The sequence below is a fragment of the Rhipicephalus sanguineus genome, chromosome 3 (genome assembly GCF_013339695.2).
Source record: "Rhipicephalus sanguineus isolate Rsan-2018 chromosome 3, BIME_Rsan_1.4, whole genome shotgun sequence".
Taxonomy (NCBI): Eukaryota; Metazoa; Arthropoda; class Arachnida; order Ixodida; family Ixodidae; genus Rhipicephalus; species Rhipicephalus sanguineus.
The window spans coordinates 198,370,181-198,386,563 of NC_051178.1; the positions used below are offsets into that span (position 1 = coordinate 198,370,181).

General features: G+C 46.9%; 3 protein-coding genes and 1 long non-coding RNA gene across 7 annotated transcripts in view; 2 read left to right on the forward strand and 2 right to left on the reverse strand.

The window, feature by feature from the left end:
- Positions 1–202: 202 nt before the first annotated feature.
- Positions 203–1,008, forward strand: LOC119388037 (proteasome subunit beta type-3). The gene has a single exon (XM_037655650.2). The coding sequence runs from the start codon at positions 315–317 to the stop codon at positions 930–932; it is 618 nt and encodes a 205-aa protein (XP_037511578.1). The 5' UTR covers positions 203–314; the 3' UTR covers positions 933–1,008.
- A 1,247-nt stretch (positions 1,009–2,255) lies between these two features.
- LOC119388040 (uncharacterized) lies at positions 2,256–3,680 on the reverse strand. Its single transcript, XR_005182608.1, has 3 exons — positions 3,577–3,680; positions 3,238–3,309; positions 2,256–2,625 (listed from the first exon to the last, which is right to left on the reverse strand). It is a non-coding gene; the product is annotated as an uncharacterized LOC119388040 (long non-coding RNA).
- Positions 3,681–9,965: 6,285 nt separating this feature from the next.
- Positions 9,966–15,692, reverse strand: LOC119388042 (uncharacterized). Of its 2 annotated transcripts, none has more exons than XM_049413811.1 (5): positions 15,587–15,692; positions 14,677–14,736; positions 14,304–14,375; positions 13,697–13,777; positions 9,966–10,374 (listed from the first exon to the last, which is right to left on the reverse strand). In XM_049413811.1, the coding sequence occupies exons 1-5, from the start codon at positions 15,594–15,596 to the stop codon at positions 10,169–10,171; spliced, it is 429 nt and encodes a 142-aa protein (XP_049269768.1). In that variant the 5' UTR covers positions 15,597–15,692; the 3' UTR covers positions 9,966–10,168. The 2 variants fall into 2 exon arrangements, with proteins under 2 accessions (XP_049269768.1, XP_037511581.2); XM_037655653.2 differs by lacking the exon at positions 15,587–15,692 and adding an exon at positions 14,803–14,872.
- Positions 15,631–16,383, forward strand: part of LOC119388044 (histone deacetylase 4) — a 552,121-nt gene continuing 551,368 nt past the window's right edge. For all 3 annotated transcript variants that reach the window (XM_049413801.1, XM_049413806.1, XM_049413802.1), the window contains exon 1: positions 15,631–15,885. The gene's annotated coding sequence lies outside the window, so the exon portion shown is untranslated. The remainder of the gene's footprint in view (positions 15,886–16,383) is intronic.

Below are 16,383 nucleotides of genomic sequence, written 5' to 3' on the forward strand. Positions count from 1 at the left end.
AGTACTGTTATATAGCAACATAAATACTGTTATCCGCAGTTACACTTCTAATAATTTACTGAATATTTGTTATAAGTTTTATACAAACATTCCAGCAGTTCAGGTAGATAAAAGTTTGCAACACGTTATATTAAGCTGCAAAAGCGGTTCGGCTAGTGCGGTACTGGCAGAGCCAATCCGATCCAAAAGCGTCTTTTGGATTTGCATCATTCTCGCGGAAGGATTTTGGAGAGTCATTGCAAGCTCGTGAGCACGACCCCCGTGAGTAGCTGTCTGTGTTCCTCAATCGCATTGTACAACTAAAAGCCGGCAAGATGAGTATTATGTCATACAACGGAGGCGTCGTGGTCGCCATGAAGGGCAAGGAATGCGTCGCCATCGCAGCCGACCGGCGTCTGGGCGCGCGCGGCCACACCATCGCGCTGGACTTCCATCGCATCTTCGAGATGGGCCCGAAGCTCTATTGCGGCCTGCCAGGGCTCGCCACGGACACGCAGACGGTGGCACAGAGGCTCAAGTTCCGTATAAACCTGTACGAGTTGCGCGAGGGCCGCTCGATAACTCCCAAGACGCTCGGCTCGGTCATCTCCAACCTGCTTTACGAGCGCCGCTTCGGTCCGTACTTCGTGCAGCCCATAGTGGCCGGCTTGGACCCCGTGACGAACGAGCCCTACATCTGCGTGATGGACCTGATCGGCTGCATCGACGAGCCGACTGACTTCGTGGTCTCTGGTACGTGCGAGGAGCAGTGTTACGGCATGTGCGAGACCCTGTGGGAGCCCGACATGGGGCCTGACGAACTGTTCGAGGCGACGGCGCAGGCACTCATGAATGCCTTCGACAGAGACTCCAGCTCTGGTTGGGGTGGCGTTGTGCACGTCATCGAGAAGGATAAGGTCACCACCAAGTACCTCAAGACCAGGATGGATTGAAAGGAACATTGCCGACCGCGCGTCAGGAGTCTCTGTAACGCCATCCTTTGTGCTAGGAATAAATGCACGCCTTTTTTTTTTCTTTTTTTTCTATACTCCTTCGAAGAAAAGTTCACTGCTCTGTTTTCATCCTTGGTTCGGTCGTGTAATAAGTTCTAGCTAATCTTCAGAAGCTGCAGGTTGTTCGGAGCTAAGAAAGCATTTATGAAGGCATCATGAGAGAGAGGAACAACTTTATTTAATGCCATTTTAAATGGAGGTTATCCTATTCGTGGTAGGCCACCCCTATCGACTCAGCCCATCTCTGGATTACCATGTAAAGTTCGGGGTTGTACCTCCCACAGCTCTTGACTAAGGTTAAGACTGCCGTGATGGCACATCCAGATTGCAGTTCACAGCTCATTGTCAATGTTCTGGCACTTAGAACCACAGAAATTATTCACTGTAATTGGGTGAATCGAGCAGTACGGAATTTCTTTAAGTGTGGTTTTCGTCATTGGCAGTTGACCCATGTGTAATGAACAGTCTGGTGTATGAGCTAAGCCACAGTGTTGGCGCAAAAAGGGAAAAACTTGGAAATTTGCAGAACTGAGTTATCACTTCATATCCTTGATTTATTTGTTGAATAAACAAACTCTTAGCACACTACGTTATGGAGCTTAGGGGACATTAACAGCTTATGGACGTCGTACTACCAATTTGGTTGCCAATGTTCTAGCTAACACAGCTCGCAAAGCGAATCTTTTGGATCAGCCGCTCGGTCACTTTTGCAGTCCCATGACATCATAATTGAGCAGCTTAGAAGAAGGCTGAGAAATCTGTTTTAGCTAGTGTCCTTTTACCTGCAACTTGGCAAAGGTGAAAAAAGGATGATGAATGATAATGGGGATAGTAAGAAGTGACGAATATCTACAATTACCACATGGCAGTGTTTTCCTTCATGTGTAGAATTCAGTCTGGTATTCTTCAAAAAATCATTAACTGCCTTGCAGAAGTTGATATTGTCTGGTCAAGGCATTCAAGACAATATACAACTTTCAGTTAGTGCCTGCACTTCAATGACTGCCTTTGTCTGCCATTGATACATGTAGAGACAACTGTTGTAAAATAGGTTATCAATGTTTCAGACACTTAGCAACATACTTGGTTGCCAAGTACTTGAAAAGTGGGGCTAGGGCTGGTTTTAGGTGAAACAGTGTCATATTGTTCAACATCGTAATAAATTTTAAGTTCACTTCGAAAAAGAAAAAGTAAGAAAAATGTGTTCTGTTTCCCCCAGAGCAAGAACATGGTGCCAAGTCATATTGAAACACGGCTTCTTTATTAACTGCAATGTATTTTCTTGCCTGAAAAAAACTTGCAGAGGTACTTTATCTGTCACCTAAAGAAAGTAAGTTGTGCAATTCTGTGCATCGGTACTGGCCCTCGCAGTAATAGAAAGTCATTCATACATTGTTGCAACACAAAAGCTCAGTTGCTGTCAGTGACCCCAACTACTCCTGTGAATAGTTCCCAAAAACACCAAGAAGGATCGTTTTGGCGCTCTCAAGTTTCTGCACTTGCTCTCGTTCATGCTGCAACAGAGCATCCCGTAATTCACTCAGACGGTGAATGCTGTCTTCGCTCTTCTGAAAAATCTCGCGTAAGTCTTCACCCATTTTTTCAACTGTTCTCTGCACCACGCTGCTCAGACCTGCAATGGAAAATTATATATCGATATTTGCAATCCTACATGAAGTTTCAGTTTATCTAGCATTCCTTTTTGCACTAAAAATTGTAAAATGTTCACATATGTAATGGTAGCGTTTACAAGAAAACAAATAAAACAATATTGTGAAATGTTTGCAAAGAGAGGAATTTGAAGCCGCTGAAGTAGCAGCTCAATGTTATTCCTCACCCTGATATCTTGGCACAGTGTACCAGCAAACAGTGATGCACCAAACTGTGTTTACCTGAAGCAAATTTGAGAAAACAGGAAGAGTCTAGGAAAAAGAATGAAGTTTTTATGTAAATCATGTAGTGAAGAAGATAACATTGAGAAAGTTCTGCAAAATGAGAACCTTTCACTTGAGATATCAGGTGATGCCACTTGAGATGCCAGGTATTTTTAACACGATTTGCAAGATCCCCTGCTGCATTCAGTGCAATAGTACTTTGTTCACGTGTTCAAGGAATATGTTCAATAAGTGTTTCAGGGCTCCTTTAGATAGTTCTGTGCTACTGCAAATAGCGGACACAAAATTATAGGCATCAGCATTTACATACTATGCAGGAGAAAGTGGTGTAACAAACTTGTGTCACTTACGTTCGGTCGCCATCTCAAGTGAGACACTTTCCCCATGGAAACCTTCAGGTTCCTCTTCAGGCTCGTCATCACCTAATATGAGATGTGCACGCAAAAAGAGATGCACTCAACGTTATATAGTTACATAGCACACACATTTCAGTGACGTACTGCAAGCGTATTACAAGTATTGCATGTTCATCTTACCAACAAGTTGTGGCTAAATACATTAAAGAAAGAAAACTTGCAGGCAAATCCTAGAACCATTTGAGCTCACTAAAATAACAGCTTTTCTTTCGTACAAAGATTGTGAGCAGTCTCAGTGCCTCCAACATGCAATTTTTTTAAAGGGTGCCTTACCAGGATTGTGAGTTGCAAGCAAAGCGCAGCGCAAAAAAAAAAAAAAAATTGGAGCAGCTACACACTAGTGGTGCGAAGACTGAGGAAACAACAGAGCTGGTGGCTTTCCCCTCCTCACTTACCGATCCGACCACCTTGCTATCCGCGATGCGCAGCGCCTATAGGGGCGCCACTGAAAGCCGCGTAGCGGCGGCCGTTGGAACCGCTCGCGGGTCGCGCAGCAGACGCCTCATTTGCGCGCGTGCGATTCGCCGGTTGTGCGCGTCCCAGATAATTACTTTTGCGGCAACAGTGTGCGCAAAGGAGCCGCACTTTATAATAGTGGACATGTGTCCGATGTCACAGCTGTGTGGGACGACAATGTCCCCATACGCGACAAGTGTTTGTCACAGACAATCGACAACAAGCTTCTCCTACGAAGTGGAGCTCATCGTAAGTACACCGCTTTCTTTATAACGTCCCGATCACTAACGCCTGCATGCGTTGACGCGTGAACCAATGTTTTTTCTCGACACAGTAGCTTCGTTTACGTGCCATGTGCTGATATAGTAGATTTTGAGGGAGCGCTGTCGCACCGGCGTATAGATTTCACAGGGTCGGCCACGTGAAGGGTCATCATCGGTGCAGAAGCGCACAGCGAACATTCTGCACCGATGATCGCATTCCAGTGCCATCAATAGGTAGAATGCAGCCGATTTCGTACAGCACGCGTGTGATTCCGGGGCGCTTTTTTAAAGGAGCCGTCACCTGCCCTACATTCTCTCGCATTGCGCTTCGCGCCATTCGTTTTTCAAGTGAGCCAAGGTATCGCGTCTTATCAGTAATAACAACCTCATGTGAATTGTAGAGTCTACAATGCAGGCGAGGCGACCAAGTGTAAACGTAGTAGCGTTCGCTGAAAACGTAGCGACAAAAAAGAAGAAATAAAAACACGGTAATCGTTCTAACACTGCCGTAAACAAAGCGCGATTGCTTAGCTTCTACGTCGTACAGCCGCAACCCACCGCCGCCGTCGCTTTCGCTCATGAAATAGCACCGGAAACCTGCAGATGTGCGTTCCTGGCGATTTTTTGTGTGTGTTTGAGCAGCCGACAACGCAGCAGGTATTCTTCGACATCGCTGAGGCCCGCCAGAATCGTTAAATCACGATGAAAAACACATCCATCCGTGCACTCGCGTATAGACGCTCGCGGGAACACTGCTCGCCGGGCCCCGCGAGCGCTTCCGAGCCATGGCGGCAGATGGCGTCGTCGGCGCTTTGCGCATCGCCTATAATATACTATACAAGGCTATGCCATGCTCTACGCTCCCTATTTCCCACCTCCTCACAGTCACTTCCCTTCTCCCCTTCCTCCTTTCCATCCTTCTCGCCCTCACATCACTCCCAAGTCCCTACCCCCACTTCCCTTTCCCACCCCTTTGCTATACTATACTATACTATGCTATACTATCCTATCCTATCCTATCCTATACTATACTATACTATACTATACTATACTATACTATACTATACTATACTATACTATACTATACTATACTATACATGGCTATGCTAGGCTTCCACTTCGCTTTGCAAAAGGTCGAAATTTAAAACAGAGGGAGGCGAGCTTAGAGAAAGTAACAGAGAGCCTGCGTACGCTATAACACTCTACTATGTCCAACATGACACAACATAGCACTCTGACATGTCGAACAAAGAACCGATATATATGTATATATAAATATAAAACACCCTTCTAGCGCCTTAAAACATTCAATGGTACACGTAATCAGAATTTACAAGGGGCCTGCTGTGCGGTCCTTCAAGTGATCGAAGCCGCAAATCACCGACATTATCAGTATTGGAACCACACGTTTAGCCTAAATCCCTATGAGATTGGCAGGTCATGGTGACTGAACTTCGCTACAATTACACTACTGTAAGTGGCTGTCACGGAAATGTTTCGTGGTTTCATGGTGCACTTTAAATAAATAATTATAATACATATTAAATTATGCGCGACATCCGCAATGAAATGCCGCGAGCGGGAACGAAACGTACGTAGAATTGTATTAATGCTTTCAAGGGCGATTCATGATATTTTCGTGATGCTTTGTCATAGGCGTGAGCAGGGGTCTCCATTCGGGGGGGGGGGGGGGGGGGGGGGGGGGGGGCTGCCATTGGTGCCCGGCTGTGCGGGCTAAATGTGGGAAGTCTTCAATCCAACATCGTGTAGTCGTTGGTCGCCATTATCGTCAAAAATATTGCGGGCAGTGCACTAAGTCGCGCAAAGTTTGGCGCAGCGAAGCACAGACCCGTCGCCACTCGTACTCCCCGTCGACCGACACGCCTAGCTTCGAGATGCGCGGCTTCCTCCTCGGGAGTACGTAGAGTCCTAAAGGTAGCATATACAGTGACTCTAGGAGTACGCAGCCAGCCTACGCACCAGGCCCGTAGCCAGGGGAAGGGGGGGGGGGGCGTAGCCCCCTCCTCGGACTTTTGGTGAAGTAAATGGCTTTGCGTAAAATTAATAATAAAAATAGGTGTTTTTCGCAAATAGTCAAGGTTTTCACCAAGTGGTCCCCCCCCCCCCCCCCCGAAAAAATTCCTGGCTACGGGCCTGCTACGCACTACAGAGCAGAGGGCACGTAAGTGTGTTATCCGAGTGTAATAGTATAATGAACTGGATATAGGATTGCCACCTTACCACTAGCAAAAACCGGCTCTTATATAGATGGGTACTTATATAGATGGTTAAATTTATGCTGATAAAAAAAGAGGAAGAAGAAGACGCCATGTTCCGTCTCTGGCCGCGCAGTGTCATATATTGCAGGGGCGTAGCCAGAAATTTTTTTCGGGGGGGGGGGGGTGTTCAACCATACTCTATGTATGTTCGTGTGTGCGTTTGTATGTGCGCGTGTATATATACGCAAGCAAAACTGAAAAATTTGGGAGGGGGGGTTGAACACCCCCCCCCCCCCCCCCTGGCTACGTCCCTGATATATTGTAACATTGTTTGCCTAGTCAGAAGTCAACATAATGTACACGTAAAACACCACAAAACAGCGCTAAACAAGAGTAAATGCCATCTACATATATGCTGTCCATTTGGGGCGTAAAGCTTCGTTAATTATTACTAATACATGTCGTCCACGGCCAGGAGCCAGCTCTCCTTCTCAGGTTGAGATCTCTAGTCTTTCGGAACAGACATTGACGTAATTGTCGCTGCTTGGAAGGCGGAGAATTTACGCTCATGGTGCAAGCACGTAACCACTGATGTTGTTTTTTTGCTGTAGTTAAATGATCGGTAAAACTGGACGGATCAACTACATCCGAGTTTTTATGGGCACAAGATAGAAATTGGTTGAAAATTGCGTGAGGGTTTTGGTTACTGACAAAAAATATTTAGTATCTAGGAAGCTGCAGAATGAGCGCTTATAAAATGAAAAAAAAAAAATCGCGTAACGATTGCCAAAAAAAAAAAACTGTCAATGATGGCCGGGCCGGTCTTAGGTGCGGACCGGCAACCGGCCCACTGTCTTAAAAAACCCGCCGGGCCGGTCTAAAACATGGCAGGCGGCTATCCTAACTAGATAGGTATAGTAATATTTTACTGTATTGTACTCTCGGAGGTAGCAGTGTCAATAATGTTGTTGGACGCTTTACCTTCATCCGGTCTCTCTAACAAAAAGCCATTGTCGCCGAAGATTCCAGGTTCTCCCGAATGCGCACCTTCGCCTGTAAACGTCGAACGTGTGTGCGACAATATTATAAGTGTATTCGAATGCGATGCATGCCATATTAGTACGCGGTGACGTACGTGGACGGAAGCCTTCGCTGTCCAGACCGTAATTTTCAGCGGATGCCGTCGGCGTTTGTTCTAGTTGAAGCTGCATGGGCTGCATAGAGGTAGTGAAATCGACCCTCATTAGTGGGGGGATAAAACTGCGTTGTTGTAAATACATAACGTCACGTTACCGCCCTGTTGTCATATTCAGTAGATTCATTGACGTCAGCGTCAGTGAAATCCATTATGGAGCCCTTGCGAGAAGCGTTTCACCACGACGCACGGAGTGAACACGTCTTCTGCAAACAGGAGACAGTATGCTTCTTTTTTTACGAGCAGACGGCAGCTTACTTCTGGAAGAAAAAGTGTAAGTTATCGTTTCTTTCTTTCACTCTTAGTTTAGTCCGAACAAGTTCATTTTCATCAAAATTAAATTTTCGCGCTTTACGAAGCCGCGACACTCAGCACGTTGCCTTCAAGATTTCCATCGCGCGGCAATCACGGGAGCCATGTTGAGCAGCAACGTTGAGTACGCAACGTTTTCGTGAGGCGGCGCGACGCGCGCGTAAGAAATTTAGTCTGAAGTAGGGAGCCTGGCAACTTCACGCTTTCTTGCAGTACCGTTACCACGGCGATTGTTACGAAGCTCGAACTAAACGAACACCCTTTTCTAGAGGGTGTTGACTAAAGCAAGGTGTACCAAAAAGGGAAGAAGAGTCAAGCCGGAGGCTTGTTTTCCTGGTCACCGAACTGCACTTACGCTAGAAACAAGATTACGCCGCACCGGCCCTTCAAATTCGCCGTCATTGATAATTTCTGCTTTCGTTTCTGTTCTTCATACCAGAGTCTGTTCATACTGGATCCGCTAAAATATTCATACCCGCGCGTATGCCCTGTGGCTGATACCTGATTAAGTGTACCTTCTTCCGCAAAACATTTAGCATGGGTTTAGCATGCGACAATCGCCTAGAGCGCACAGCACAGACAGTTTGTGTTAGAAGCCGCAAGATACTGGGAATAATCTGTGGCGCATACCCGCATACCGCGGCCCGTGGTATACGGGTATGTGCCACACATGACCAGAGAAAAGAAATTCATGATGTACACGACAGAATTCCCACGTTATTCATGTTATGACCAGAAAGTCACGTTCAGGGGCGTAGCCAGGGGGAGGGGGGGGGAACCCCCCCCCCGAAAGTTTTCAGTTTTGCTTGCGTATATATACACGCACACATACAAACGCACGCGCGAACATACATAAAGTATGGTTGAACCCCCCCCCCCCGAAAAAAATTTCTGGCTACGCTCCTGGCAGGGGCGTAGCCAAGGGGGGGGGGGGGTTGGGGGGGTTCAACCCCCCCCCCGAAATTTTTCAGTTTTGCTTGCGTATATAGGCACGCACACATACAAACGCACGCACGAACATGCATAAAGTATGGTTGAACCCCCCCCCCCCCCCGAAAAAAAATTCTTGCTACGCCCCTGGCTCCTGGTCACGTTCGTCGTACCCCCATGCCCTCCTATGCCAATTTTGGTCTATACCAAGTTAAAAGGACACTAAAGTGAAACGACAAATCTGTTTAGATTGATAAATTGTACTCTGAGAACTCTAATGTCTTAATTTCGCCAGCATAGGTTCTGTGATGAATGGGAAAATGAAGGTCAAAGTTTCATTTTTAAGTTTCGCGCTGAAATCTCCGCGCGTGACGTCACGGATTTCAAAGCGTATTTTTCGTACTTAGGCGACATTGGCTCAACGAGCTTTCCTGAAACTCGGTATGTTAAGTGTATGGCTCCCTCAGAGGACCATGTACTGCATTTTTACTGCTTATCTATAGGATCTACATCGAACCTAGTAGACGCCGTCAAAATATATGCGTCGCCACCCGCATTTTATTTTTGCGAGTTACGTGGGACTGAGCCGGGTGCGTGACCCACTCGCGTTCCGCAGGACCTAAGCAAAGTTGTTTTCAATTCAATTCTCACTTATCAATCGTCTCGCGGCAAGCGTGGTTATTTTGGAATTGTGAGAAAAATCGTTTTTTCTGTTTAGTGTCCTTTTAAGGAGAAGATATAGATAGATAGATAGATAGATAGATAGATAGATAGATAGATAGATAGATAGATAGATAGATAGATAGATAGATAGATAGATAGATAGATAGATAGATAGATAGATAGATAGATAGATAGATAGAAATGATCAAAGTGTCTTGGTTCGCTAAAAAATGCTTCGCATTTAAAAACATGCAACCGCGCACGTGCCGATGTGTCTGACGCACGACTGGGAAAGGAGAGATAACTCGGGAGAGATCTCCTCCCCCCCCCCCCCCCCCGTCTGGTGGTAGCGCTTGTCGTCGTTGGTTGTTTCTTTGCACGTGTAATTTTTTTCGCTAGTGTCTTATAGTAATAAATGAGTTCATTCCGCGAAATTTCTTGAAGCTATATATATGGAACATTTTTCAATGCATGCATGCGCGCCTATGAAGCTAAACAGTTGACTGAAATGTTTAGAAAATGTGCATTACGAAACTGCTTTCTGGTTTAACAATGTAACGCGGGGTGTTTTGCCATGCGCTATATAGCATCATGAAATGGAATGCTGAAGTATGACTTCTTTATTAATTGAGAATCATTCAAAATAAATACAACATACAGAGAATATAAAGTTGGCGCGTGCTAAAACATTGGTGATGTGATTGACCTGTCACATAAACGAAGTATATAATTAAGATATGCAGTACTGAGCGCACGTGCCATCGGTGCAATAAAACGCAGTGAGTCCTTCACGCATACTACGCTGTTTGCTGCCAGCGTGGTCACAACTACTCGCCATCATTCGAATACTTTTTCAGGGAATCAAGCAGCATGTTTTTGACTATGTTGAATTTTTGCGTTTGCTGGTCGTTGTGTTGCAAGACATCATGGCGAAGTGCTGTCGCGCGTAGAACGAGGTTCTCGCTCTTCTGGAAAACGTTGCGCGAGTCTTCACCCGCCTTCTCAACCATTCCACGCACTCTGCTGCCAAGGCCTGCGTAGAGAAATGGAAGCGTTTGTCAATGTCACGTACGTGATATACTGACCTGGTTCTATACTGATCATAGCCAAATTTGAGAACGCAGGAAGCGGGTTGGGTTTCTAGGAAACTACAGAGTGAAAAGAGCTGGGAAATAATTAAAATACGCTTTAGTACGGTAACAATGAACAGGATGAATTAATTAGAACTGACGGACAATTAAGAAAGCAATGTAAAGGGGATGTTATTTACAGTAATTATGATGTAAATGTGAAAAAAGTAAAGTGGACGAAAAGGTAACTTGCCGCCTGGCGGTGATGAACCTTCGCCCCCCCCCCCCCCCCCCCCCGATAGGGAACCCTGCGCACGCCTATGGTCTCGAAGCAAGTGAACTTTTCACGAGCTGGCAGCTGACGATCCTACGACAAGTTTTACACATTTTACAGGTCACGCTCAGTAGAATGCTCCTTAATTTTTTAATGTATAAGCTGAGTAGGTATGTTGACGCCCCATGCTAAGCCCCATGCTAATGGATTAGTATCAATTACATTGCTCCATCTGAGCACCAGTTATCTACCCTACGTCGCCAGCCCACATAATGTCTTACCACGGTGGCTGGATGAAAATGCGCTTTTTCATCCAGCGGCCGTGGCCTTACACACAATTTCTTAAATCATCCTTGGTTACACAATGGCAAACAGCGCACTTCGTCTTTCCTTTAGCTTACAGACTAGCGGCAATATCAAGTCCAACACATTTCGTTCAAGTCAATCCAGAAGTTTCTTAGTAAAAGCGCTACTTCGGCGTTTCGCATGTACTGTGGCCTGTGTACAGCGGCCGCACTTAGATGGGGGGCAATGTGAAAATACGCCCATATGTTTATATATAGATACACATTAAGAGACCCCAGGTGTTAAAAATTATTCCGGGGTTCCGCACTACGGCGTGCTTCATAATGACATCTTGGTTTCGGGAAGTAAAACCTCAGATTGTTTTTTTTTTTCTTTTAGATGCGAAGCATCTTATAGCGCAGTTCAAACCGGTGGTGGTGGTGGTGTGCGGCGTGACCACCCTTACTGCGCATGCGCAAACCCTCTTCACACACTTCCTCTCCACTCCTCTGAAACGCGGGCTAGACCAGCGCCCTCTAGAATATTTTCAGGCCTGCTCACTACTCCGGCCATGGCCTCTGACGTCAGTCATTTTTGACCCTCGTCTCCTGCTGAGTAGACGTGCGCATGCATGCTCACGCCGTTTGAGAGAGCAGGATTGCTAAGCCTGACGAAGCCTGCCGTGGTATACTGGTGTTTCTTTTCGCGTCTGCTTGAAGACCGTGGTCTGCGTTTGTGAAGTGCTGCGTGGTGATGTGATGTGCTTCGTTCACGGATGGTTGTACACCTGCAAGCTCTCCCATTGGAGCAGTGCTGTGCGCCCAAGTGTCGCCGATATTGGCGATGTACCGAAGGTTCCAGTGGTTTCATTCTCCCAAGGCGACCAAAAAGAGAAATGAGAGCGTGCCGTTCATCGGGATGACATCGATATGCATTCTCTCCGTGATTCAAAGGTATGTGTAGTCTATGCTACTTGCTTTTCAGATGTTTTAAAGGCACCACCTCTAACACGTTCAGTTATTTCGATAAAATAATGCCGTGTGCACTTCTGACTTGTTAGCGCGCAAGCCTTTACATAAGGCACATTTAGCTGAGCGTCGCAGACGCTCACCCCCGCGATGATGTAGCGTCTCTTGAGAGCGCATAGATTTCCCGTTTTTGACGAGCGCGTCTTGCCGAGGCGCGGTGAGCTTGGCTGCTAAATGACGGCGAAACGAAGTAGACGCACCTTCATGCTCCAATTAAGCGACTTCACAAGCGGTGCGAGAGATGCGTTTTGCGTTCCGCTGCTCGCACCCCGATCTCATAAAAATTGAGCAATAAACGCGCGTGGCAGTATATTCTCAGAACAGGGGTTTTTTTCCTTCAGGGTCGGTAAACATTTCGCTATTTGCGCGTAGCACCGCGGGCTTCTTTTGACTGAGAAACGCTAAGCAGTGGCGATGCGTGGCGTCGTGCATCTGTTTTGTATACATAGTATTTGTGACCGGTGCTGCGACCACTTTTTGCAGTATTATAATTATGCGCCAGTCTCGCAAGCACCTTCGCCTAATTTGTTTCCTTGAAATGTGTACGGCTGCAAGTCAGCTGAATTGGAATGCCTGTAGACACCTCATAGATTTTGTTGTTTTGTTACTCGGCAAATAAGTATCACAGTGGAGCGGAAAGCCTGTGATAAACCGCTTCCTAAATGGTTTTCAGGTGTGTGAGCTCGATTTCAAGCCGGAACACTTAAGGACGACTACCAAGTACACCGATCCAAGAACCGGCAGGACAGTAGTAGCTCCTATGGGGGCTACTCAGCTGACTCTAGACCTCTGGACGCAGTGCCGGCAATTTTTCTCGTTTACCAAATAAATAGAAACAGTTTCTGTACATCTTATGGACAGTGTGACGTGTGTGCGTGTGTGTGTGTGTAAATAAAGAATGAAGTATGAATCAAACTTGCCTTATTTATTTCGTCACTTTTCGGGGCCATCAACCTTTGCATTTATAAATCGGTCACATTTTCGATAGCGCACAATCTTTTCTTATTTTTAAGTGGAATAATAAGTCGCTTACAGACCAATCACCAAAGACTCTAAAGCGTAACGCATTCCTTAAGCCAGCGCCAATCCCGACGCAAAAGGCAAAATAAAGCTGTTACGCATGTAAAACTAGCCGCGAACGCTTTATCATTTCATAGGAGACGATAGTGGCAATGGCTTCACTGCCTCCCGCGCGTTCGCTCGCTCGGTCAAGACGTGTGACGTCACGGCGGCAGTGAGCAGGCCTGAAATTTTTTTCTAGGTGGCATTGGCTAGACATGCCGAAATTCTCTCCTGCGCAACGCCGCGATGAGCGCCAGCGCATGCGCGTCCCCTCCCCCTCTCTCTCCTCTCCTACGCTGCCCCCTTCTCGCGCGCCTGTCGACCGCGTTCCCCGCTCGCCCTGTGAGAATTAACGGCCAGGCTAGAGGGAAGACACGACGCGCGTGGCGTTCCTCTTCGCGTTCCACGACGCGAAGTCGGTAGCATTCCCGAGGTCGGTAGCATGCCCAACGAACGCCAACGGAACGCGATCGCGCAAGTGCTCCGGCTTCGCATCACCTCATGGTCCCCTTTAGCGGGAAATGGTGTCATTTTTTCTTTAGAGTTCGCCTGCTGATGCTAATGATGATAAGGCTTCAGCGATTCAACGTACGTAGCAGACAAGAAAAGAAACTCAATTTGTAGTGCGTGGCTTACGTTCACTCGTCGCCTCGAGCAAGCCATCATTAGCGGGAGAATCTTCAGGTTCTTCGGGCTCTTCGTCACCTGTGGGAAATACTGACAAAAAATTCTGAGACGTGACTGTGTGGAAACCCTCAACGTGTGGGCTGTAGGAGACTTGCTAATTAAATAAACGTGTATTGAAGCAAACCTTTCTTTCCCCAGCCAGCCACGGTTGCGCTTCGCTCGGTTGGTCAATAATAGGCCGTTTTAGAATAGGAAAGCTTTGTTCTTGCGTTTATTGCCACTGCGCATGCGTGAAACGATAACATCTTGCGTACGCATGTCATTTTTCGAAAATAGCGTGCGTAAGCAAGGAGCGCAAACCCTGGGTGCTGCAAAGTTGCCTAATAACGTGAATTTGCGTGGACATGAATGGTAAAATACTATATTGACACCTTCAATACAGTGTACGCTCCTATGTTTAATTTTCATTACGATAAAGCACAATCTGAAGAAGTAAATACATGCACTAGCTGAGCGTTATGCTACTGCAGTATGCACTCAATTCATGGGCACCTGTTTTCTTGTCAGCGTTAAAATCACGTGGTTAAAATAGTCTCGGCCTTGTTGGGTAACTTACACTCATCTTGTCCCTCGAACGAATACCCCACACCGCCGTAACTTTCCAGTTCTTCTGGAGGCACATCTTCACCTGTAAACGTCGGGCACATGTGAAACATTCAAGGTAAATGTATCCGCAACTTTACAATGGTACTGTGAATGCACACACAAAAAAAAGAAAAGCTATGATTATATGAACAATTTTAAACGATATACTTTCACGTTGTTTCACGCAGGCTGCTCATGATACATCGTATCCTGTGAAATGAATAATTACGTGGACCTAGTGTTATGCTGTAATCCAATGTACTCATGTAAACAGCCATTCTCATTTTTCTTTCTCATTATTTGAAATGTCTGCAGTGTATATTTCACGTCGTTGGGTCACTTACGTTCGCTCGCCAACGGATTGACACTGGCGTCAATGTTTCCAGGTGTTGCTGGATCTTCACCTGTAAAATTCAGATGCATGTCAGATAATAAGTCATTCATAAATATTCAATTACGCGGTCACGCACGTTCGAGGCCGTAGCTTTCGGCTGGCACGGTTGGCATTTGTTCCAGAGCGTTCGTTTGAAGTTGCACCGGTTGCACTAACTGCACAGAGATGGCTCTATCAGTGAACCCATAAAAATGCATACGTTTAAGCGTGTAAGGTCGCATGAACCTTACCTCTTTGCTGTCCTCCTGCACTTCCTCAACTGCTTCAACCATGGCTTCAACGCATTCATTGCTATCAGCGTTTGCTGATTCCATGTTTTGCAAAAAAGCGTTTTACCGGGACGCAGGGCGCGCAGGGGACTTGGAAAGAAAGTGTCTTCTGGCGATGGCTGGTGAGTTCTGGAACAAAATTCGCTTATTTATTGAACTCTTCGCTTATTTTTTTCTCACATTTAGTTGCTCCGCTTTACCGAAATTCAAAATTCGCGGAGCACAGCGCTTGTGGACTCGACCGACCGATGTGTTCGCGCAACCGACACGATGAGCGGCGCTCCGCGCATGGCCTCCGAGAATTTAAACGCATAGCAATCACGGAAGCTTTTTTGCATGTGCGGTAACTACCCTCGCTTCCACGAGATGGCGAGACGTGCGTTGCTCGCGGGCTCACTCGGTCACTGCGCCGCGGGCGCAACTTTCGCTTTCTGTCCTGCCCTCCCCCGCACGTAACAGTTCGAGCGAAAATCCTCTGCTCCGACCAAAACATCTCCCGCCCGTAGTCCCCGCCCGCGCCCTACTGTGCACCGTTGCCTGTGCGGTGTACCCGGTGTCCACAATAACATTCCGTCAGGATCAAGGACCCACCCAACGGCATCGCGCGCTGCCACTGTGCGCACGACGCTGGCTCGCTGCACTGCACCGCGCGCACCCCAATGATTCGCCGTGCAATGTTGGCGCAGACAGTTGGTGTTGCTCGTCAGAACCGGGAAGTTGTCCAGCACGGATGCGCCAAGGTCGTGGAGGATTAAAGAGCCGACGCATCGTTGCATATTGGGCCGGATTCACCCGTCGTCTTTCCGTGGTCGCCCTCTGCAAACGGACTGAAGGGGATCTCCGAAGGACCACCGAGGCGGCGGAAAAAAAAAATGTAACGGCGTGCCGAGGTGGGTCCCACCGGCGTCAGCCGCGCGTTTGTACCGTTGTTGTCGCTAACTGTCGGCAGATGGGCGCCAGTGGGCGCCAGAGGGTTAACAACCTCTCACGGTTCTATAGCTTGCAGCCCGGCGCTCTCAAGCTGCGTCGATTGTTTCAAATTTTGTTCTTGCGGCATTGCATAGTGTCACATAAGCTATTCAGTATTGGCTAGACACGGTGTGGTAATGCGCATGCATACTCAGCGAACACTTGCATAATCCTTAGTCGATCATTATTAGACAAAAAACAAAACAAAAAGTACCGCGCTTTTCGTCTTGATCGTGTGCTTTGTGCACATATATATTAACCGTTCATTTTCTTGCGTACTATGTTGTGGACAGCGCGCTAGCTCGGCTTCAGTTATATCATTATCGTTAGCGGCCCATTCCGCACGCTTGTTATGTGTTATATTGCTATTATATTTACTCTACTGTTGGAAGTTTACATCCAGACAGACACTAAACTGC